Here is a 26087-nt window from a genome sequence, read left to right as displayed (position 1 = left end):
TCGGGTATCATTTCAAGGAGACGCGGCTGTGGGCTGGGACTGTCTCTGGTTACACAGCTAAGAAGTGGGCACAGGGCCTAATGGGAGGCTGGGAGATAAAAGTTTCTCTTTTCTGGGAGGAATAAAAAAATGATACGCTATCAAATATCCTTCCCCAAAAATATAGGTGAAATAGACTCCATGCATGTGTGTGTGTGTGTGTGTGTGTGTGTGTGTGTGTGCCTGGGCTCCGTGTGCTAGCCAGTTTTGCTGGTATGCAATATGAATGTGGGCAGAGGGAAATGGTGGCTAATCTGGGGATTCATTTTGAACAAAGCCTCTGTACTTTTAAGTGCTGTGGTGACTGAACAGCGGGGAGAGTTTTCAGAGCAGCACCTGCAGGAGTCTTCTGTCGGCGCTCAGCCCTGGTGCAGCTCAGCCTCGCTTGGCGAGCTGGAGTGAGCGTAATGAGACCCTGATGGAGGATGACACTAATGTGCTAATGCTGCTCTGAGATCTAAGGCGTGGTGTCGTCTGTTTTACTTTAAGAAGTCTGCTGTGGCTCTTGCAGCATGTGGGTGGCACACGGGCACATGTGCAAGACAGATAAAACTGAGTGATTATTGGTTATAATTAGCCTTTGTCAGATCGGCCTCTCGCTGAGATATTTTCCACTGATGAAGTGCACTCGGTAACGGTGGATGTGACACATGAACAGGGGTGTTTCTCCTTGGACTCAGTCTTTGATAAAAAGCTGTTTTAGAATCATCATGCAGAAAATGGTCCAGTTGGCTATTAGCATTAGGTAGAGAGTCCACTGATTCTGAAGAGGCAGCACAGCGGGGCCTCTCTGTGGAGAGCGTGGGTGGGCTCGGCCGCAGTTTAGGCATTACCAAAACTAAGTCGTGCTTCCCATACTGGAAAAAGAATTAGAGCATTTCCTCCTTCTTCTCTGCTGTTGTGTGCACGTATGGACTCATCACCTTCTTAGTTTCTAGAATTTTAAAATGATAAGCATTGTTGTTTACTAGTTGTCCTGTGTTTTCATATGCATGTGATGAAGTGCAGAGTTGACGGTAACTTGTTGCAAATGTAATATGTTGCTGTGATAGAACACACTTCTAAGACTTCAGTAATATTGTTACAACCACTACTCAGTCCAGCAGGGCATGATGGGAAATGTGGGCTGTCGCTATAGCTTCAGCAAACTTGGTGCAAAAGTGTGTGTGTGTGTGTGTGTGTGTGTGTGTGTGTGTGTGTGTGTGTGTGTGTGTGTGTGTGTGGCTGCCTCTGTCCAGACAGCAGCACACTCCACCTACGTAGCAGAATGTGGATAAATGTATTTGCCTTTTTATAGGGCATCCACCTCTCGTTTCCTTGCGTATCGTTGGAAAAATCGTCTCAAAGCGTAAATAAATGCTTCAGGTCAAAGCTGCGCCCAAGAGATGCCGCTGAAAGACGAGTCTGCAAGGTGACAGACAGAGCTGCACAGATCAAACCTGCTGTGTGAGGCGTGAGCTGGAAAGACGTGCTTGTCAGCAAAATTCCTGTCAAAACCAATCATAGAGCAAGCTAACGTTGCCATGGAGACCAGGTTATGCTAGTATATATTACAGTGGTGCTTGTGTTATTGTTACAAACCATCATGGTTTCATCATGGCAAATATAATGCTAGTCGTACTTCTGCAGCTGTTCTGCTGAAAGTAACGCAAAAGTAGTGTAATCAGTAATGCAGTACTTGCAGACAGTAATGTTGTAAAGTAACTTAGTACTTTTTACTGAAAGCAAGTAGTGATATGTGCATTCTGTTACATTTTGAAAGCAACTTCTTGACACGGATGAAGTAACTAATAGATAAAGCTCAAAAGAAATGCTTAACGTTTGGCCACTCAGCTAAACTGAGCTTCTTTTCTCCTTTTTTGGCCTTTTCAACACAAATGTCGCTGCATATAAACGCCATGAGATGCTGGCTGCAGGCCATGTTTGCTCTGGTACAACAACATGTGCCAGTTGGCGCTCTTGTTGGACTTGCTGAGTCCTCTACCTCCAGTGCGCCAGTGGTTACTAACCAGTGGTTCAGTGGGTCGTCTGGTGTGTGAAGACAGATCAGAAGTGATCTGTATGTGTGGTTTGTCTTGTCTGGTAGGTCTCAGCTAGTCTTCGGGCTTGTTCAGATGTAAGGAGATCCACTCCAAACTGATCTAGATGTCCCTGAAACCCAAATCTAGGTGTTATCTTGGATGCGGAGCTCGACTTCACAAGCCACAATCCAAGTATAACTAGGACAGCTTTTTCCCACCTAAATATCTCCAAAGTTAAATTCATCTTGTCTCAGTCCGATGCTCAAAAACTAGTTCATGCATCCGTCTCTTCTAGGCTAGATTACTGTAATGCCCTTCCTGCAGGACTTCCCAAAAAGGCTGGGACAGCTCAGGCTCATTGAAAATGCTGCAGCCAGAGTGCTCACTGGGACAAAAAAAGAACATATAAAGGAAAGAACATATTTTTCCCATACTTCAGATCACATCTGGAGACCTACCGGTTCTCTCAGAGCTGCAGCGAGCTCGTGCCTCCATCTGTCTGCCTGTCTCTCTGTCTTTGGGTATGTGTGGGCGGGAGAGGGCAGAGGATGAATAATTTTAATGAAATCTTGCCTTAATATATATATATATTAAAATATTTATTTGTGTCCTATTTGATTTTGTTCATATTTGTTGTGTGAGAAGCACATTGAGCTGACACTGTAGGAAATGTACTTGTTGTAAGCCAGAGGGAGTCAGTAAAGAAAAGTGTTCTTTCGTAATATTTATTTTTTCACCTTCTATTCAACAGCAAATCACTCTTCTTTTTTTTATTGCACACTTAGCATGAGGTCCTGTGAATTTACTTCCGAGCCAGCTTTTGTTTAAATTTATTTTCCATTAAAAGTGAATCACGGTTCAGTGGGTCACAATCGCGGTAGAAGGCAGTGGAAAAAAAGCTGGTGCTGTAATTAGCCGTGCGGCTGCCACCACTTGACACACTTACATCGCAAAACATTGCAATTAGCTGTTTGACTGCTTTCAGTCTGCAGTTCACTTACAGTTTGCAGACATGACTGCTCCCCAGCTGCTTTCGAAATAACCCCATCCGAACCTTTTTCGACATGATTTTAATTCAATTCGCTGTTAGACGACTGGACTGGAATTTGACCTCAACATGTTGAATTTTGTAGATAATGTAATAGTGAGTGAGTTAATGCGGTTGGAGGGCTGCAGATAAGCAAAGTTCATGTTCGGGCTATTCACAATGAACTGGATGCAGCATATGTACCCTATTTCATAGATTAGAACACGTCTTCAGGAACGCAATCCGTGGCACCGCGTTGAGCTCTTGATAAATACAGCGGTAGTGATCTCACTTCGATTAGCTTTATTAGCGTGCAGGCACAAGCGCAGCAGACCATCACAACCAGTGGAGATACGGGCACCTGGTCGTTGAGCGCTGTGTGCATCAGTAATGGGATCTGCGGAGCCCCTGAAAGGCATCAAAAAGGAGCTGATGGAAAAACACGCTGATAAGAACACTGTTAGCATATACACACAGGACGATTCTTATCATGGCTGCCACGGTGGGGGAATCCTCTCAAAGGGACTATATGATCAAATACTTTGCATATTTGTCATAAATTCGCTCACTGATGCAACCACAGGAGGAGATGCTAGCTCTTTCCAGTTGGAAGATGAATCAACTAACAACGTCTGTTTCTTTCAGGCTTTTTTTCCTAAACCAGCCCTAGAGGTTTATCGAGTAGAAAAGAGGCTCTGATCGATGGCGGGCTCGCGTCAAACCCACTAACTCAACAGCCGTCATCATAATTTACTTGGTGCCTGGAGGTTAGCAGCAATTTCACACCTTGAGTCCAAGACATGGGGGCTAACAGCTAAAGGTGCCATCAAACCTCTTCGCTGAACCCTTCCATTCCTCGCCAACCGTGCTCATTTACATACAGAAGTTTATGGGAATATAATGACGAAATGGCACCAGAATGATGACAACGAGGGATCCTACTTTCCACATACTACTGCAGCTTTGAAGCCAGAACAGACTAGAGCGCAGCTGGAATCGCTAAATGTATGTTATGAATTAATTTCAGGTTCAAGGCATCAAGCTGAGACGTTCAGGACTTTCATTCATCAGTTGACTTGACTTTTTTTTTAAAGATGTATAAAACACTGCATGATGAGCCTCAGCCAGGGATGTAATTTCCACCTGGAATGGGGGAAACATGTCCACCTCACTTTCATCGTCTCTGTTCGATTCATTCACTTAGATGCATTTCTGCCCTGGATTTTGCCTCTCAGACGGCACACGAGCTGCCTCACCCATTTGATGGAGACTGTCCGGGCTGCATGCAGCTTGTGAGGCCGACCTGCAGACACAGCAAAAATCTGTAGTGTTTTTTTATTAGAGATGATTCTCCTAAAAGGGTCCTAGTGCTGATCATCAATCGATGATAAAGCAATAAAAGGCCGAGCTCTCTGTGGAGATTAAAAAAAATGTGTGGAGTTCAAAGGCACAATGTTGACATTAGAAATGGCAGTTTAAGTTTTTTGCATAACAAAATTTATTACTGTAATGCGGTCTCTATCAAGGTGATTATATTATTATTATTGTATTATAATGCAGCGATTTATGCGGCTTTTTTGATCAAATAATTAATAGGAAAGTAGGAAATCATCATGTATTATTTGCCAAATAATATTAATGTATAGAAATGAAGATAATAACATACTGTTGTACAGTATATAATTGAGGTTTTTGTTTTTTCCTTATAGATTTTTTCTTCATTGTGTCCCCCTCACAGCAATATTGCACAAATACAAAACCATCAAGAGGCAATGACAATGAGCAGGAATTTGAAATGAATTTACGCCTGGAGGGCCCACTGATGTTTCACAACTCGACCCGCAGCCAACCAGTTCATTCAGAACCATCACCGAGGCACATTCATTCGTAATTCTGTCGTCCCTTTCACTGGTCCTTGCAACAACAAGCCGCCGGCAGTCCTTATTTAAACAACTGCAAAAGGTCGCATTTCAAATGAAGGTGACTCTAAGTGTTTGAGCAAACAACCAATCAGGTGGGGTTATGTGAGAATACTCAGTAAACTTGGGCGTATGGTAACCAGACGTAAGCTTTGCCTTGACTACGTTTCATCCTTTTGACTACTCTAACAACAGCCGTTCTTCCCTTCCCTCTCAAATTGCTTTGTCAGCAACATCTGTATGGTGTTAGTAGCCAACACGAAAAAAAATTATAAAATAAAAAGAAAGCTGTTCTTCTGAGTTTTACTCCCAACACTCACTCCAGTGGCCAAATCAATATTGGGATTTTAGTTTGACATGTTCTGACAGTATTAAGACAGTATTAGAATATCCCATCAGTCTCTGTTCATATAGAGGTATTTGCTGCGTGTAACTTAGGGACATACACAGTAGGCATAAAACAATTAAAAACATTTTAAAGTTTATTTTATTCATGAAAAGTGTCCTAGAGTGTGTCCAGTAACACTTACATGCCAAATGATGATTTCTGAAGAGCCTAACTCATCCTGAAAATAAGAATCTATGGTGTCCCCAGCTAACATGTAGTGACTTTGCTCTAAGACTGTAAATGAGTGAAAACCAAGCAGAAAGAGAGGGTTCAAACCAGGGCCGTTATTTTACTTTAATAACATCCAAACAGATATTTGAATGAATCATTGTCCGTTCAATGAGAGCCAGTGAGGGTGACAAAGCCTAATTCCCTCTGCTTCAGAGCCAGTGGACCTTTCATTCTGGGTTTGCCAGTACATTGGGCAGATATTGCCATTTTCTAAAAAGCCTAATATTGATCTATGGGAGAGCACCCCATTCCCATCTTACCGTTATTGGATGGTTAACAGAATAGAACCAGAGGAAATGTGTGGACAGAGAGAGAGAGAAAGATGACACTGGACAAAAGTTTTCTGCTCAACTTGAACCCATGAAGTTGAAAGCTGAAAAGCAGAAATGATCCTAATGCAACAATTTAATGAAATTCTTGTCACCCACATCCGAGCTAATAAGCGAGACTACGGCAAAGCCTTCAGCGGCAACACGCTCCTCTTCTCCGGATCTCAGAACAGCCAAAAACTCAGTTCTTATTTCAGCCATCTTACCAGTCTTTCTCCGAGTGATTCAGCCTTTTTGGATGGATTTATCAAGTGGCTCAGGAAACGGCGAGGAGGGGATTGGGGAGGAGAAGAGATCAAGTGGTTTACTCTAATGAGCCCTGTCAACAGCGTTCTCCCTATAAACAAATAGGGCTGACAGATGACACAGTGGCAGCACTCGTCTCGGTCTCTCCGGCAAACCACCTGTCGACGGCAGTTTGGACTCCAGGAAATGTGTCGCTCTGTCGAGAAAGCTTACCGCCGCCTCCTCTCCCGCTCTCCATCAGTCTGTCTGTCATGCCTCTCTTCTTCTTTTTTTTTCCAAACCACAGACTCGCACTTTTTAGGTCATCATGGAAAGTCATTAGTCATTATTTTCTCCGCTGTCTCTCTTCCCACACATACGCTGTCACTTGCCAGCTCTCTGCCACTGCTCGAGAAATTATGAATTATGCTTGTGTCTCCCTCTCTGCAGGGGCTGCGACTGGGAGGCACCAGCCATAGAGCTGCTGCCTTGTTTATTCCTTTTCGAAACAGGGATTTTTTTTTTCTCGAGGCACGTCAATCACGGTTTAAACTAGCTTGGTCACTAAACACACCACAGTGCACCATATTGAGACAAACCGCCTAATACGTACCAGCATTTCACAACGTCTCAGCCGCGTTTGGTGTGACAAACAGGAAGAAGGCCAATTTTCCCGCTGTTGTCATTTACAAAGCGGGGACCGCCCGCCACTAAATGTTCTCCATTTCTTAGTTTTACCGCGAACGCCAGCATGGCTGCATTGGCGTACCCCAGCTGCCATTCACTCGAGTTTAATTGGTATTCACTCAGAAGCCTGCTCGTCGTTTCGCAAGCTGTGCGGCCGCAGTATGAGGCTGTTTGACCTCAGTGAGGGCGCGTCAGATTATAGTGTTATTTAGGAGAGAGAGGATGCACAAGAGCCAGAAGAGTCAGGGGTGGAGGGGGCTTGGGTATTGGTCTTTTCCAGTCCCAGCACACTGCACATCTCTTGCCTCTAATCCAGCTGTGGGTCTGAGGCCCGGAGGCTGCAAAAGGCTCTGAGGAGCAGTGAGAAAGCACATGTGACAGGCCCTAAGCCGATGACTCAGATTAACATGGGTGCTATATACCCGTCTCAAACTATACGGTGACGAACACTTCCTACTGGGGGCCTGCAGTGTGTTGCCTAAGAGGATTTTTCAAACAGAGATTGTCTTTTTTTCGTCTTCTTTAATGCACAAAGAGCATTGTGCAGCGTGCTCTGCTCACATGGCTTTTGTGTTGCATAATATGGTATATTGTCCTTGTGTCGCTTGCACAGCGAGCCTACACATACTCTTTGAAGTGGTTAAGTGTGGTCCAAATTATTAATGCTAATTCTGCTACAGCTGATTTAGCTTTCCTCTTGTTAGCAGCATTGAGCACTCAAAACATACAGTAGGGGCCCCGGAGGGACTGTGTTTCTGCCAATTTCCTTAGCGATGCTCTCAGAGCTCAGCAGTGAGGGGGAGAATGCACTGATTTAGGAAGTGTGTCAGCCTTTCCTAAGAACTTATGCATAACTAATCCTGTAAAAACCCATTGATCACTGATGCAAGCCTGTAGACGTATTGAGGTATTGATCAAAGAATCCGCAAGGACCCTGATTTAGAATGCAGGGCTCTCCTACTTCAGTTTTTTCCTTTAACTGTAGTTTTGCATGTGCCCGAAACATGGCCTGACCTTTATGAACCCTACTGGTTGAACCTAATTTGTAAGCACATCCCTCAGTATGAACCATCTTAACTTTGCTGTTTCTCTGACTTTTCCTCCAGCGCCATCATCAGGTCAACGTTTGTATACATCCAGCACTTTGATTTATGAACAAATTCCTGCAAAGCTAATGACAGTCCCACCAGCCTCAGCTGCATTTCATGCTTAGTATCTAATTAGCAAACGTTAGCATGCTAAGCTATGACGTGTTATATTCATATAGCATGCTAAGCTATGACGTGTTAGCTCAGAGAACAGCTGTGGCGTCTCATGATAACACATTTTCTGCTCTACCTGTTAGGGGCAAAATTGGCTTTGCCTTGTCCAAATATTAGCCTGATTTCAGGTAAATTCAGAGCTTTATTTCATTGGCAGTTAGCTTGTTAAAAGCTAATTCAGGTCATTGGCTGTCTCTCTGCTGATGAGTGAGACGGACAGTAATAAAACTGGAGCCCGACTGAAGGGTTATGCAACTAAATGGCCCTTACCTGACCCTAAATTCAATTTGTTGTCTGGAACGACCAGATTATTTGATAACCAAACCCACTAACCGAATCCAAACCAGGTCGGGTCAGGTCTCGGGGCAGCTAGCATATTTTGTGTATATACTTTCTAACTGTCTTACCTTCTCTGTCATCCCAGGGCTGAAGGTGCGTGAGGTGATGATCAACGTGTCCCGTCAGCAGGTGGAGGATTTCCACGGCCCCGAGGACTACTGGTGTCTCTGCGTGGCCTGGAGCCACTTGGGCACCTCCAAGAGTCGCAAGGCTACAGTCCGCATCGCCTGTGAGTATGAAGCACCTCAGTCTTTCTCTAAGCCCTCGCTGACGTTCAAAGAATCACTTCAGTTAGCCTGAGCAAGCTCTTCATTTTAATGGCCCAAACAAGTCTACCAGTGTTCACGTAGGTGGAACCAGTGCCTGAGGCGTTCTGGTTTCACCGTGGTGCCTCATGCGCGTGCATTAACCAGCTGAAATGCTGTTCGTTCTCCAGCTACATTTCCATCTTACAAAGGACCCATGTGTGCTCCCGTACACTGCTAATGCCAGTGTGCAGGCTACATAGCTAATTAGCACGTCAGGTGTCAGCAAAACATTAACCAGCTTAAAATATACCTGCTGTTGTGTTAGTCCCCTTACAGTATGTCAATGAAACAACTGAACTCGACTCGATTTCCAGTTAAACCCACGTGTTTTACAGTTATGGTGCAAACATCAAATTTATCAGTATTAAATGATGCATAGTGTGTAACACTTGTATGACTGAGAAACATAAACTGTGGACCTGATTACTGCTTGTATCCTGTTGTTTATTGTGACCATCAGAGCAGAGGATAAACGGAAATAATCAATGAACGATCATTTAAGCAAATAAAAAGTCCAGTGAAGTAGAACATGACTAGCTGTCAGTCAGTGGGGAAAAGCTTTTCATTTTCCCCTGGAGGCCTCAGTGTTATTTTGATAATGCAGAATGACAGGTCACCAAAACTGGTTTAGAGTGTCTGCCCATGTGACTCTAACCCCTGCAGCCTGCAGCTAAAAGGACCATGTTCCTCTCTTTTCTTTGGGTTCGACCAAACTGCATGAGCTGACGTTATCTTAGCAGAGAACGGATCAGATTTATCAGTGGAGAAATAATCAATTCCCAGAAACCAGTGCTGTCTGATCAAGTTTAGACACAATCAGCTGTTCACAGCTGGCGTTGTCCAAATCCAATCCTGCTGCCAGAGCATGTTATAGGTTATCTAAGAGTCCTCCTCTGTGTTGAAGTCAGTATTTTAACTTGAAGAGAAATCACATACTAAAGATGCCTTTTCTCGTCCTTTGAGGAAAAGCAAGAAATTGAGTTCAAAGATGAAGTGATGTCAGAATCTATATCTGTGAGGATTTGCATATCGTTGTGTTTGCTCTTGCTTTGCACTTACACCTGTCAGCTGAACTGAGGTTTTGAGGTACTTTTATAGAGTTTTCCTCCTCGTGTTTCGATCCCATACATGCAGGGAATCTCTCATGATCCTGTGGCGCACAAGACCCTTTCACAACCCATGTTGAAATTTCAAAGGCACATCCGTCCTTTGCAAAAACGCTGACATTTTAATGGTTTTCAGTAAATAGCTGCAGCGCAATAGCCTATCAAAGGCAGTTTTGAAAATGGGCAGAATGGACCCTATCACTATTGTATGCACATGAGTGCCCAGCATGAGCAATCCTCATGCACTTCATCCAGAGTATCCTCCAAACCACCTTGTCAACAGATTACCCAGCACAGAGCCGTGGGATCCTCGCTATCGTCCAGCGGTTGCAGAGGGTTTTGAAGGTCGTGGCGTGCAGAGCCGGGGGCAGGCCGGCGTGTTAGCTGCCGAATGGGATTGAGGCCAGGCTGACCGTAACACTTGACACCTGACAGCTGCCTCTTATCTCCCCACACAGACCTGAGGAAAAACTTCGAGCAGGACCCCCAGGGGAAGGAGGTGCCAATCAACGGGATGATTGTTCTGCACTGTCGCCCCCCAGAGGGAGTGCCTATGGCGGAGGTAAGGCCGTCGCTCCCCGCTCCTCCTCTCCTGAAAGAGGAGACGCTTACACTCCCGCCGAGCAGAGAAGATCAGCCTCAGAGTGGCTGCCCTCACTCTGCGACGGCCGTTCCCTCCCCAGCTCCGCTTTCTCTGACCTTTAAGAGATTGATGCAGTTGAGTTGGATACCAGCGATAAGTGCACATAAACATTTAGAAATGGAGGTGTTGCTACCAAAGTGAGGTAGGCACACCTGAGATGAAGAGGATTCACAGCATACACTCGAATCAAACCTCCCCCAGACTTCTGGGTAATGTATCAATAAAACACAGACAGCAGACACTCAGGGATTTTCTTCTCAGATTCAGTTTATAGCACCATTAGCCCTCAGTCCGCACTGTGAGAAACATCTGGCTTAAGGTGGGTCAGGCCACAAAGTGAACGCTCATATTACAATCTTGGAGAGTGATATAAGGGGGAGGGGGTTTGCTCTTTCGCCTACTGGAGTCCATAGTTTGATCCATGAGCAGCTGCTGCAGTGTGGTGGTGAGAACTAAAGATACCAGGTATTTTTCACGAGCCTGGAAGATTGGTTGCTTTTTGACTTGATGTGCATGCACACTAGTACCCCAGCCTTTCCTCTTGTGGATCATTCACGGGATGATGTTACGCTGATCACGACAACCCGGATTATTCCTCTCCCTGCACACACGACTCTGATCACCTGCGTCAGAGCGGGGTTTGTCTTTGACATGATCCAGCAGATCAGTCATTTTGGCACCAGCTGGGTGACTGTACCTTCACAGCTGGCAATGAACACAGTTTGGCTTCAGTCTGCCAAGATTGTGATGCGTTTGTGCCGCATCATTGTTAATCAAGTGACATGAAAATGAATCAACAATTTTACAATTATTCATTGACATCATTTTTTAAGTAAAGATGTGCAAAAATTCTCTGTTTCCAGCTTCTCCAGCGTGAATACTCAGTAGTTGCTGATAATCAGCAATCAGAGCATATCTGGTTGATTAGACCTGTTTTTATTGAAGAATATCACCGCTAACAGAGCTCCACTAACTCTGTGATAAACACGTTTCATTTGATGGAACTTCTTCACAATAAAAGAAATATTATCGAATTACTATCGGAAGTACAAGCAGAAGCACTGAGAGCTGCAGGGAGGGAGGAGATGGTCGCATGTTGAGGCTCTGGTCGGCCATGCCACCTGGTGGGACCACGGCTCAGCGGCATTTAACAGCGTTTACCTGCTAAAGAGCAGTTGTTTGTGAATTGTTGTTCTGATTGCTTTTAGCATTTCACTCATACCTGGTGGCAGCTCAAAATGGCAGCTCCCAGTGAGACGGAGAACAGATGTTTCTCACAGCGTGAGACCTGCGAGGCCGACTTGTGGGGCAAACATTTAAAGCATTTAAAAGGCTGGATGAAAGAGCCCATTCCTCTCCAAATGCTAGCTCTCTCGTTCCGAACAGTACTTGGCCCAGTGATAATCAGCGCGGATGGGGGTCAACCTCCGACCCGGTGCTGTAAATGATTCAACATGGAAATGGAGGAGTGATGTCATTCCAGTGCCGCAGAGTCCACAGTGGGGATAAAAATAGTTGAATCTGAGCGGCACAGACTGAATCACATCCCACCATCTAGTCCTTTGTCAACACAAATGAGCCCGGCCACAAGAGACGGGAGTGAATAATGTAGAGGGCACGTGGCAGATATCCTCAGTCCAGTCGATATCGGCGCACCTCGTCCATGAAATATTGAGATGGCACCCGCGAGTGCGCTGGTGTGAGGTTTCGGAGTGCGCCGGCGGGATGGATGCCACTGTAGCGAACACGGCGCGGGCCCGACATGTGAATGTGAGCCTGCGGTCTGCACTGCAGTGTAAACACTGTGCCTCTGAAGGGTGTGTTTGGAAATCGCCCTCGTGAGCTAATGAGTCCCCCGTCATTCACAGCGCAATCATTTTGTGTCATGTGGCTCCAACGGTTTATTTAAGCAAGAGTCTGACACTTAGCAGGAATGTTTCCAGAAGAGAAAAGTGCCCCAGTAGATATATTCCTGAAATGAATCTTTCCATCCAATTACTTGTCCCATTACGCTCTAAAGTTTCATGCAACATTTGACATGTTTTTCTGGAGCTTCTGCCACTTTCAGTTTGGCTTTGTTGGAATCAGTATTGGCATAAAGTGAATATGAGATCATCAGCACTTGCTTTCCTCTAGCTGACACTGAGCTTTGATAGAGACATTTCTATTACTCCTCTAATATAAGGCTTAGTGCTGCAACTTACAGTTATTACGAGTTCATCTTCTCCCAAGCTATTTTCTCCATTAATCAGTTTCTCTATAAAATATCTGAAAGTTGTGAAAATTCCTGTTATTATTTTCCATGGTCCATGATTAAAGATATATAAAAATATTAAGCTTTGAATAATAATTTGTGTTAGCAAGTTTAACTGCTAGACACAAGATGCCTCTGAGTGAAGAGTGTATGTTCACTAAACGTTTCAGGTTTCCACATCACACTTGTGTAAGTTACAAACTGAAGCATGATTGGCTCCCAAAGCTGTGATGTCACAAAATGTGACAAGATCAAAGTTTGCAGGTCGGCTGCCTTCATTACCGAGCGCTCACAGCGGTGTTTAGCTTTAGTGAGCAGCAAGTTGTTATGAGCTTTTTGTGGCCTGGGTTTTGCCTCTCAGACTGTATAGAGTCAGCTTCTGTTGTTGTTCTGATTTCAGTCTTTGCGTGCTTTGTTTCATTTATTCTGTGTGTGTGTGTATGTGTGTGTGTGTGTGTGTGTGTGTGTGTGTGGTTTGTGATTAGAAATGTTAATCCTGCATTATCGCACTCTCACTTTTCTATCATCAAAACTAACTACAATTTTCAGGGCTCTGCATTAATAATACAGGACTCAGTCCCCATTTCTAATTCTTTTGTTAGACCCAGAGAAGGCATGAAGACTCATTTTCTAATTTCCGCAAACCTCTTTTTTTTTCTTCCTTTTTCGCCTGCTTGAAAAGCCCCAGACTTCATTGCGTCCTGCTCGCTTCTGAAACCAAACCCGCACCTTCGCCGTGGGATTTGACAATTCAACCTCTGGCTATTCTTGCCATTTAAATGTAGCATCAGCAGCTTGCTAAATAGCCAGTGGGATCCAGCCTCTAGAACGGAGGAACCAGAGCAGAACGATAATCAGACATTTAAAGGCAGCGTTGTGGAAAATGTTGCACTGAAAAAGGATCACTTTGTTTGTGCAAAAGTTAAGATGTGTTAAAGTTATTTACCTTAACTTTTTTATACAGTAATTAATCAGAAACCATCCAAAACAAACCCATTCCACTCTCTTTGTGAAAACCCTTTGCACCTCTATTCAAAGGTCTTTGCATTTGACGATACGCATCCACAAATAATACACACCCTGTTGAACAGCACAAGACCTGTCCGTGACAGTAGAGGTCACTGAAAAGCCTGTATCCAAGTGATGGAGCCATGGCTCACCGGAGGACGTCTCAGCATGACTGACAGGTTTGTTCAATGACAGTTGTATGTTGTTTTAGATGACTAAGAAAAAGACGGGAAAGGCTGCTTTAGCCTGCCGGAGGTCTGTCATCTCCACATCTCTTTAGCTGTCTCTCTGCGGCATCTTCAAGTCACAGGTCTCCAAATCACCTCTGCACCACATGTGCCACAACAGTGGGAGTAAAAGTGAGAGCATGTAGAATGACTCTTATGGGAAGCACAGGGCTGCATCTTCACAGGCTGAAATGACAGAGGTTGTAAAAGCAGAGGCGCACTCAAAAATGCATTCGGGGAAGTAATAAAAGTATGAAAAAGGAAACGTGTTTCGAACTTTGTCGCGGTTCTAAAAATACTGACATCACAGTCAGGGAGTAGTGCTGACGTCGACTTTGTGAGCTACTCAGTACAGATGTCATACCAACCAGCATCTTTCCAGCGAACAACAGATCATCAAGACTTTCATATTCATAAACCACCAAAACAACCTTAATGCTGGTCTGATGAATATTTCTGTTTTAGCTGAAGCTCCGCTGTCATCAGCCTCATCTCCACGCTTAGCAAACCGTGTTTTAAGCTCAGAGCTTTGATCAGCCCGCTGCACACTCCAGGCCAGCACCAAATGTACGAAGTGAGCAACTAGCTGGAGGAGAAAGGCAGCTAACAAGCCAGATCATTCTCAGGAGCCGATACTGGAGAGAGGAGGACGGGAGTCAAAGTTGAGGGAGTGCTGGACTTCATTCAGCAGGTGGACAGGACGGAAGAATCTAAGTAGGCAACTGGTCACATGTTAACAAGTTAGCCATTGCATCTGGTCTCACTTTACTGCAGTGTCACTTTTCCTCTATGATTTTCAGGGTTAGTGCAGTAATAAAATAAAACCAAAGCTCTGCATCTCTAATCCTTCCGTTAGTCCTACGGAAGGCTGGAGAACCGGCTTCGTTTTAAGTGTTTTTTGCAAACCGTGTTTTTTTTTGTTTGTCCTGCCAGGTGCACCTGTACAATCTCATGCAGTCTGAGCACTACCATAACGTAAGCTCATAATGTTCAGTTACTCATAACACTGTTAGAAATGTAGAAATTCAATCACATGCGTATTACCAAGATCAGAGTTAAGGTGTTGTTACACTGAACTACATTATATTATATGCTGTATTATATTATATATAAGAGAAACACCTCCCATTGTAGGGCAGTCCAGTATAACACCATCACTAACTATGACATCAATGCTGCTTCAGTAATTCAGGACTACGTTGACACCTCTGTGACAGTGTCAGCAAAAATCAGATTACAGGTGTTCCCAATGAGAAGATCTTGGATTTCTCATCTTCAGTTCATGTCACAATTGTACATACAATGAAAATCCCATGTCTTTGTTAGGCTTCATCTGTAACTGCCCGATGTCTTCAGCACTTAATCAACAGAAAAATACTTGTGGGTGTTTTCCTGTTAATTCAGATTTGGGAAACAGGCGTGCGAGTGTCGTCTGTGAGTGTCAATTTCAAAATGCAAATTCTCAAGTGCTTTGCTTCAGAAATGCCTTCACACATCGTCTCCAAAGAGCAGAGACTGTAATTTGCCCATGCTTAATAGAACATAAGTGAAGCTTATTTGTAATTTTGGTTGGGCGCTCCCGATCAGAAACCAATCCCCCACTTTTACTTCACAGATATCGGGGTGTGTGAATGCAGAGCAGATCTTTTAACTCGGGGAGAAAGGAGTCCATGAGACGCCTGTATAATGAGTTTCTTTTGAGAGGTTGCTCTGAGAGAAAGTGTGAAATGAACAGCCAAACTGGAAGCCAATTTCAGCTTCCCTGAATGAAAGCCTTTAATCCAAGATGAATCCCCTTGATCTACAGTATCTCAGGTAGACAGCCCAGGCTACGCCACAAAAGGGAATCAGCTAAATGCTTCTGCACTGTGATACAAGCTGTTCTCTGTTGAGCTCCACAAAGACATTTGCGATGCTACTCCAAAACAAGTTAGCATTTAACTCAGTCCAACCTCCTGCCTCCCGTGCACTTGTTTCCACTTTCCGATCCCGCTGCTGAGCGCCTCTGTTATTTTCTCATAGGTCAGAGAAAGTCTCCTAGAGAGCAGATGATGAGCTTCATTATTAAGCTAGGCAATTACACCCCCACCAACCCACCCCCAGCCCAGGCTGAAGTCGGGAGCTCCCTCTATTTATTTCGTTAAGATAAGACGGCTCGGGGTGGAATAGTAATGCGGTGGCACACTGCTCAGAGGGGAGGAGAGGTGGCATTTGGGAAGCAACAGGGGAGGCGGATGGGCGACGCGGGCCCACTTTGTGTTCTCCCCGTATCTTTTCTGATTAACCTCCGGAGCGGGAGAGCACAGCTACGCCGCAGATAGCTCCCTCTGACGCTACCTGCTGCTGTCTGGCTCGCCGTCCGTGTGAACACACAGCCACGCTGAGTTCAAAGTGTCTGTGGGTATCTGTGTGTGTGTGTGGGCAATGAGCATGCCTTTCTTTAACGTGTGCTGCTGATTGGATGCAGGGGAGGGGAATCGTTGGGTGGATTAGCGCCGTGCTCGGCGGTATGGTTTCTGATACGCTGCTCAGCGGGTCCCGCTGGCGTCCCCTGGTCCCCAGTGTAAGCCTGACAGACACGCTTAATCCATGTAATTGCGTTGATGAGATACTCAGCAATTAAAAAGTTCTGCCGCCCATGCCGGCTTCGCCGCAGGCGGCTCAGAGTTGCCCGAAGGGGTGGAGACCATGCTAAAGTGTGACACCGAAGCATGACTCAGCAGACAGCTTTTCTCTCCTGCGCCGAAGCACACCGTTTCTACTGTGTCACCTTGACATCAAATGACCATTAGACCCAGGACCCATTGGGGCGATGAGGCACACAGGCGCATGGAAAAACGTGTCAGCCGGCAAGGTCTTGATCAGCGCTCTCCTCATAAGTCTCGATGATGGCTGCGGTGTCACCCGTTACATTGCTCTTCTGTCCTCTAATTGCCCCTCAGCTTCCACATTTCTCAGCATCTAATCAGCAGCAAATGCCATCTGAATAAGATGTGTGTGTGTGTGTGTGTACTTAAGTAGATGAGAGGACCGGGCTGCTGTGCAGGGCTGGAGGAGGTGACCTTCAGGGGCGGTCCGGGTGTTGAAATCACAGGGAGGAAGCCCTGATGTGGGGCCCCCGCCTGGAAACCCCTCCGTCAAGGCTGACACTGATGACCACATCCTAATTGAAACAAATGTGCCAATTAGGCAATTCATTTCTCACATCCTCTGCCACACACTTGCCAGGCTAATTTGTTTTTGTCCCTTCATTTTTTTTCCCTCCCACCACCTCTCCTTCTTCCCCCCTCTCTCTCCCCCCTTTGTGCATCTCTCTCTCTCTCTTCCCTTCTGCTCGGTGAATCTTTTCATCATTACCCAAGGGCTGTTAGCGGCAGACAGACAGCTAATGTGCAGCGTGGCCCCAAACCCTGCAAGGGCCGGCGTGTGCCGCACGTTAATTGCCTCTTTCAAGTCACAAATTTCCCAGGATAAAATTGAAATAAATACATAAAGAGTCAGAGGACGGGAGTGCCACCACTCGTGTCACCCATTCAGTGACAGATGACTTTAATCATGAGAAATTAGAGTCAGACTCCCCCAGTCTCTCTATTTTCTTATGTATCACCGATGCTAAGCACGTTACCTCTGACGAAACCCGCGCTAAAGGCTATCTTTTAATTGTGGAGAAGAATCTGGAAACCTTTGATGATCGGCCTCCAAGTTTTCTTCAAGGCAAACAGAGGCCCCGGCCACCGTAATTGTACTGTACTCGTCTCCTGTGAAAAAGAAAAACTCCCAACCTTGCTAACAGCGATACAGTCGACTCAAATAAGTGTGAAAAAATGCAAAATGTGAGAAATGATTACTGTGTTATGATGTTCATTATCATTTTTATTTGTGTCAATATATACCTGCAATCCATCATCCCTGGGGTCTGTATGTCATTTCTATTTACCCAGTGTTTGCATGCCCACAGGCACTCAGGCATACTTCCTATTTGCATCCTGCCTGAGTGTTGTTTATTATAAAGGGTGCCTGTGTGCGTCCTATAAATCCATCAGCCCAGCCCATTCTGCCACACTAGGAATATAATTTGCAAACGCAGCGATGCAGCTCCTTTACCAGGGTAGAAGCACTAAAGCGTCACTAAGTTTGTAATTCATAATTAGTTTTCCCCTCTGTCGCTGGTAATTGGTTATAGCGCTTCTTTTGCCTGCCTGATGGCTTTAGTGTTGGTGACTGTGCAGCCGAGCTGTGGCTGCACAGGAGAGTCGATCCAAATATGAGATCGGCACCTTCTGAGGAGGTGAGACATGAGGGTTCGGCGTGCTTGCGACAAACCGGTTGGTGCGATGTGTTGTCCGACCACGTCTGAAGGCAAATGTGTTCATGTGTGTTCTGAATGTCAAAGACGGTTTCCAAGAGCGCTTTGTCTTATACTTTCAGTCTCGATGCAAATGGGGATTAACAGTGTGAAATCAATGAAAGAGATTGGAGGCAACAAGACAAAGGTTACCAACACTGACACCAGAATTTTGTATTTTCAAATTAAGCAAATTTGCGATAGTGCCCATTGTGTTAATGCAATGCTTTAACAGCCTGTTACCACACTTGATCTGTTACCATACTAAACCACTTGTGTGGTTTAGTATGGTAACAGATCAAAAAATCGATGTGGGGCTGAGTTAGCCTGACTTTTAGACTCCGAAAACACTGGATCCTACGTCTTCCAGGATGCAGCTCAATAGCACTTTTCAATCGACCCTCCCTATCTCGAAACTGCCACATCTCTCTAACCCAGTTTGCAATTCAGGCCTTCTGTTCTAAAGCTCCAAGCCCCAGATGGAGTCGTCAGGGTTATCTCAGGAGCAGTCGACCCCATGAAACACTAGATTTAAACAGACCTGCAGGTTATCCAAACATATTAAGGAGAGAAAGTGAGACAGAATGGCAAAATGATCACATGCATTGTTGCTATTGTCAGCATTTCAGGTGTGCTCACTCTTACAAGTTTGACCTCCAAAAATGTGCTTTAAATAATCCTACAAACATAAGACCCATGTTGTAATGAGCAAAGATGACCCTTTAATGGTTGATTAATGTTTTATGTTTCACAAAACTCCGTCCCATCTCTTACCTTCACCACCTCTCTTGTGCAGGTGGAATGGCTAAAAAACGAAGAGCTGCTGAGCTCCCTGACTGACGACAACATCGACACCCGCGCGGACCACAACCTCATCATCAACGAGGCGCGGCTGTCCGACTCGGGCAACTACACCTGTCTGGCCAGCAACATCGTGGCCAAGAGACGCAGCGCCACAGCCACTGTGATAGTCTTTGGTACGCTGTCCTCCTAGCTGCTGTTATTGCCTGCTACACCACATTACAGCGTGCTGACACACTGTTTACATGGCACTTCAGATCAATTTGTTTGGTTTCCTGCACCCCTACACAAGTGATTAAGAGACCCATCTCCATGTTTCCACTGAAGAGCGATGTTTCGTCTTTATTTCGATGAATGTATTATTCAAAGACCCAATTTACTGCCTCTCATTCAAAATCAATGTGTACTTTATGAAAGGAAATAAGCCACTGTGTCTTAATCTCATTTAAAAGGAGTGTTGCTTATTAAGTATTTATTCGCCAGAGGCCTTTCAGCAATGTGGGTTCACCAGCTTTGATAGCGCTGCTAAACATTTCGTTTGTGCACACGTAAGACAGAGAGATCATTGAGTAAACTGCTTCAGTCACAGCGCTAAGTGGTTGACTCCAACCTGTCGACCAGTATGAATCAGTGTCGCCTTTAGAAATGGCAATTTCGTTTAATGGCTGTTTTCTTTGCTTTCGCACAGTTTCAAGTCTTTATCTTAATCCAAGAGCAAGGAACATTGAACTGGCAATTAGGAAAGAGGGAGCTGTATATCCAGCGCAATGAATGTGCTGTGCTCAATCTGCTCCGGCAGTTATGCATTGTTGCCTTGCAGTGCTTCGGAGCCTGCATCATTAATAACCCCAGCTCTTGTTAGAGTATTTAACTGTGCCAGAGTTCTGGAAAAGTAATGCGTGTTGCTGTGCACTCGCCCTTCTTCCTCTCTAACTTTGTTGAACTCTCTCCAGTGAACGGCGGCTGGTCCCTGTGGACAGAGTGGTCGGCCTGCAATGTGCCATGTGGGCGGGGTGTCCAGAAGCGATCTCGAACCTGTACTAACCCGGCGCCTCTCAACGGCGGGGCTTTCTGCGAGGGCATGTCTGTACAGAAGATCACCTGCAACGCACTCTGCCCAAGTCAGTTCCACCTCAACTCTGGCTTTCTGCATAGAAATGTACCACTGAAGCACAACTTTGCGGAGCTGTGCAGAGAGAAAAGTTACTTTTCTCTCTCTCAACAGTTATTAATCTGTGCTTGAGAAAGCTTAAGATGACATGTCGAAGATTATGACAGGCTGCCAAAAATGGAAGAACTATGTTCACATTTCATATACTAATGATATTAGTGGATGACAAGCTATTAATTATTTACACTCCCAGCACCGTTTGTTCCTTTGTGTTTTCAGATGACAGACTGTATTGCCGCATCATTTTTTCTGCACTTTGCACTATTACAGCATGTCACCCACAATAACATGTCAGACATTTATCCGTTGCTGATATCCAGAGTGGCTTAAATGTCTTGAATGAGCTTAAAATCCTGCCTCATTAGCATCACAGACAACCAGTAGGATTGCAGGGAACAGATTCATAGTGACCTGACATCATCCTCGTACCGCTGGACTGATATCGCTGGAGACAGAAGTGCCTCACGGAAGAAAATAAAAACAGCATAAAGAGCATGGGATTTATAATGCAAAATAAAGCCACTAAAGGAGGCAGCAGTGAGAGAGGGGATGTGACTCAGAGTACTGTGTGATTCAGGGGGAGAAGGTGAGCTTTGGGGCTTCTTGAAGAAATGAGTTTTTACCTTACAAGAGCAAACACGGAGGGACTTTGTTGTTCTGAATAGAAGGGTGAGGTTTATTCTCGCTGAGGCAAGGGTTATCTCGTCGTGTGAGCGGTGTATACATTCAGGCCCGTCAACCGACAGATAAATCTGCAGGCTGGAGTTGTATGTCTACAGAGTCAAATACTCTTATTGGTCAGCTTAACCACAATAGCCAGAGGCAATAAAACGAGTCCACCGCCATGCTAGCGGCTCTGTGAGGCTGGACTGCAGCACAACACGCCTTTGAGCTAAATGCTAACATGCAGGCGATGCTTACCGGAGCCACCATCTTACCACCATAGCAGTTCTGAATTTTTTCTTGCATTGTGTAATAAATTGGCTCCCAGCAGCAACAAAGGGATATTAGATAACCTGTAGCCAGCCGTGGCTGTAATCATCACCGCGGAAATGCACTGTAAATTAGAACTGGGTTATGTTCAACCAACTTAAAAGTGAACATGTTTTTCCCAATGTACTGTGTCAACACTTTGCATTAGCATCTAGCAGGATGCAGATATGTTCAATACGAATATTGCATGTTTCTCGCAAAATCTATGTGCTGATGCAGATCAGCTGTGTATGAAGGCAAGCTTAAGAGACAGGTTCGCTCTAGATAACAGCTGCCCTTTAGCTTTGTATTAAATTTGATGTTTAACTGAGACTATTTCTGCCTGAAATATGCGTGTAGAATCTGTGACAGGTCTTAACTGGCAGGACAAAATCAGATATGTTTGATGTCTGCAGCCTGACTTATACAGTGGAGAAAATGGGTCCGATCTGCATGGGAATAAAGACGTTTTCTCTGCAGTGTACATTCAGTTCTGAGAAGGAAGAGAATCAATGCAACCAATTAAACAAACCAATGAAAGGCGCCTAAAAGAAGCTGTTTTGTGCATAAATAATTTAAAAGGAGACATTGAACCTGTTCAACTAAACGGGAACTTTTGTCAGGTTCAACCTTTTCTCTGCTACAAAGACCACCAGTAGTGAAGTGAAGCAGTGAGGTGAGACGAAGTGAGCCAGCAGGGGGGTCGTTTTCAATTCACTCGAAATTTTGTAATATGTCTCAATTACAAAATTAAATGTGTGCCTTGCCTAGTCTTCTAGTGTGAACTTATTTTCTGTCTGTGGAGTCCATTGTCGGGTGTTGAAAGCAATGTATTTGGAGGGGAAGGTTAATTGTTTAAGTGTTTTCCAGTCTTATCACCAACTCTAACCTGTCGAGTGAGAGCACAAATGATTCATTAATTCAGTCATTCTGGAATGTGGCATGTGACATAATCGGCAGAAACAGGAGGTAAGATGTTTGTAAAAGTCATGAAGGACAGAGGGAATAAAGTGGTAAACTGAATATTTAGCAGCAGTCTTTCACATTGCCACACTACGTTAGTGTGGTTCACAGCTTGAGCGCGCTCAAATCTGCATGTCTGCACGCATTATCAGCACATGCAAAGTGAACCCGTGCTGAAGGTGTAGAATTGATCTACCTTCCTTGTCACCTTTGTGCAGACACTGGGCCCCTGTAGACCCGTCAGCCTCAGCACATTCATGGGCATCCTGTAAGCACTCTAAGATTCCACATATTGTCTTGTTTTCCTAAAGAGCTCAGATGCTTGAAAGCCGGGACTCCGAAATTGGCGAGGTCATCCAACGAGCGTGCCTCGTGCCAATTTGTTCAGTTTGTGGGGCCTCAGACTGCCAAGGCACAGATGGGGACAGACAGTCAGGTTTGGCTTAATGGCAACAGAGAATGCCAGAACAGGATGAGGGAGAGATGTGGAGCTGGTGGAGACGATGCAGATGTCAGGTGGAGGGAATTAGAAAGAATGCTGACACTTGGTAAAAGTTTGTCAAAAGAGGATTCATTGTGTTGCATTGAGGTTGGATTTTGATTTTTGTACTTTCATTATTTCTTATTATGGTTAACTGCAGCTTCATTGGTATTTAAAGGTAGGACTGTTATTACTGGAGCATAATGACAACCATGCAGTAAACACATGTCCCATCACATGTGAGATTAGAGAAGTCAACAAACATCAACAAAATATTGATTGTATAAAATAATAGTAAAAGAATTAGTTACATTGTCATAACATTATATCTACATTCATATAAAGACAGTTTATCCTTCATACGGTGTTTCCTCCTCATCTTTCAGGATTTCTTTAATGTTCGCTCAGCCTTTGTGTATCATCTATGTTGTTAACATATTAAAGTATTCCATAGTTTCGAGTCAAAAGGACAGAAAACAAGAGTAGTTTTCTATATCAAACTGGGATAATCTGAGTGTACATCTGTAGGCATTGACTAATGCTAGTTACATACACTATACAATATGGACTATATACAGAGCTTTATATTGCAGTATGCTTGTTTTCCCTATACAATCAACATAACTTACCATTTTATATGATGATTCAGTGATTGTGTAACACTGGATGTCAATCAAACCGTGACCTGAGGATGTCACGACGAATTCAACTTCTGAGAGAAACTGAAGTGAAGAGTTAAAACTGAAGTTTCTAATCTTTCTGTCGCTGTTTCATTAGCATTTGCAATTGCAAATGAGTATGTAGGATAGAACTGAGGCAGAGGTTTAGTGTGAGCTGCACAGATTTAGATTCAGCAATTCAGTGTTTTTCACTTTTTCGGTAAGGAACACTGAGTGTAAACAAGACTTTGTTTGTGTACAAGAAAACTCCACAGGCTATGTTTGACCAAAAATATCTGAATGCAGAGCTTGTTTTCTCATAGGTACTCGTATTTTGGAGTCAGTAATCCGAGACCAATATCCTGGTAAACACTGCCCACGTCCTCACCTGGAATCAGCATGCTCTTACCCCTCCATCAGTGCTGAAGCCTGTCAGATTCAAAATATTTGTATAAGCTGCAGAGCATCACATAAATTATAAAGTTTTTTTAGTCTGGTGCTTTGCTTTAGTGCTAAATTGGAAAGTGTTATTCTGCCCCTCCTTAATCAATAAGGGTGAGTGGGTGTCATTCTCTTATGTTGTACTTATCTTTTACACCAAAGCTTTATGTTTATGCACATACACAGTTTCTAGTTAAGACTGCCGGCAACGTGCATCTTGTGTTGAGGGTGGCACAGAAAATGACGCTGTCAGCTGCCTTGGATTTCTGTGCAGGAAAAAGTCTGACGAGGTGGGCGATCAATAACAATGACTCAGCTTTTGCTTTTCAAGGTGCTGCAATGTCTGGCTTTCGAAACTCACTTTCTGGCTTGTGGTCTGAAACAAAAAAAAAAAAAAAAAAGGGAATTTCTAGACATTGACTGATGTCTGGGTATCAAAGTTTTCAACAAGCTGCCTCTCACTGCCAATTAAAGCTGTCAGCCTTAAATACAGCATTAAGAGAGGGGAGGGCGGGTTATCTTTGATTGATGTTTGTTTGAGTTCACATGAAGAAATAACCAAAAGAGGAATAAGAGTTGCCTGCTTAAGCAGAGATAAGCAGACCTGTGACACTGCACAGCACGCAGCGGAGAGGGAAGCGGGCGTCGGCCTGTTATCAGGGTTGATCCATGTCTTTGTGAGAGGAAGGGGATGCAGACAGGAGCAAAGAGTCGACTGCGATGAACTCAGCTGTCTGAGCTGCTGATTGACAAGCCCGTCCGGTTCTGACAAGACAGCCCAGAGCATTGTCTTAATGATGGTCTGAGTGCAGGGGGAGCACGAAGGGACGGGTGAGGTCAGCGGCTACACCATGACGAGGGAGATAGCCACTTAACAAGAAACGGCAAGGAGAGAAGAGAGTTCTGCCGGAAATGAAACTCACACTGTGGAGCCTGGCGTGCTCGATTGAAGGGGAGAAAAAGTGATTAAAGCTAAGTCAATACTGATTGTGTACCGTATAGTCCTGCTGTTTTTGTATTTGTGGCAGTGACATCTACACCTAATTAGACATCATTGAAGTGATCTCAGGCTCCCTAATGTATCAGCCACATCTATTGTATTGGGAGTAGCAGTAATATGAAGAGGATTATGGGAGATTACAACTTAATATGTGATGTGAATTCTACAATTTAAAGGACCAGTGTGTAGAACTTAGTGGCATCTAGTGGTGAAGTTGCAGACTGCAACCAACTAAATACTCCTTGTCTCACACCTCCCTTGGCTGCATAAAAAATGTGAAAGGCGCCCTCTAGAGCCAGTGTTTGTTTTGTCCGTTCTGGGCTACTGCAGAAACATGGCAGTGCAACATGGCGCAGTAGAAGAGGATCCGCGCCCTCTGTAGATATAAAGAGCTCATTCTAAGGTCACAAATACACAACAATTCTTATTTTCCTATTCTTTTTATACACTAATGAAAACTTATTTATTCTTATCACTTTCCATTTCTGCCAATATACCTCCTGAATCTTACACACTGGGTTGGAACTAATTTTGGCTAATAATAGCAGCCTTTGAATAGATGGTGCTACCATTACTCTGTTTTAGCATGTGGTACATGAACATTTCAGTGGTTAGAAGTAGAGATGTTTGTTGTTTACTGCTTGTGGTTCCGTTCCACTCGCTTTCACTCAGGTCTGAGGTGGGACTGCAATCCCACACTGTGTCAGAAGTCACATTTATTATTAACACTCACTAGTTCATGGTATTTTTAACTAGAAATTGACGTTTCTGACACATATGAATCACAATCACTGACAAGCGCAGCATCGCATGACTATAATTTTCACATCTGTCAAAGACTAAGTGGAAAACAGGGAGTGATTTGTGCACTTATCTTCTTGCTGCCACAGTGGCGGCTTGGATAAGTTGTTGTCCAAAAACTATGAAAACACATCACTGAGCTCCACCAATGGACTGAGTGCATCCTGTTCCTTCTTAACAATGAACATGGGCATTATTTTGACCACATGCTGTCTTGCTGCTGTAGATACTGAGGAGAACGTCAAATCCATGGCTGAAAATGGTCCCAAAACTGCTCCCAGCCAAATGTACTACTTTGTCTTTATATATTTATATATATTTGTGTCCTGTTTTTAATTATTATTTTTTCTTTTCTTTACATGGGAGACATGAGACAATGCAGTAGAATAGTACAACAGCAATATAAATTCTGTTAATAAATAATCTTACACAGATCAGTG

General features: G+C 44.3%; 1 protein-coding gene across 1 annotated transcript in view; it reads left to right on the top strand.

The window, feature by feature from the left end:
- unc5db (unc-5 netrin receptor Db) overlaps positions 1–26087 on the top strand; it is a 162695-nt gene that overhangs the window by 85557 nt on the left and 51051 nt on the right. Inside the window, exons 3-6 of the mRNA XM_041937034.1 lie at positions 8553–8696; positions 10340–10443; positions 19155–19335; positions 20113–20280. Coding sequence (XP_041792968.1) covers positions 8553–8696; positions 10340–10443; positions 19155–19335; positions 20113–20280 — 597 coding nt within the window. The remainder of the gene's footprint in view (positions 1–8552; positions 8697–10339; positions 10444–19154; positions 19336–20112; positions 20281–26087) is intronic.

Source organism: Chelmon rostratus, chromosome 5 (assembly GCF_017976325.1).
Source record: "Chelmon rostratus isolate fCheRos1 chromosome 5, fCheRos1.pri, whole genome shotgun sequence".
NCBI lineage: Eukaryota > Metazoa > Chordata > Actinopteri > Chaetodontiformes > Chaetodontidae > Chelmon > Chelmon rostratus.
This window is presented reverse-complemented; position numbering and strand designations above follow the sequence as displayed.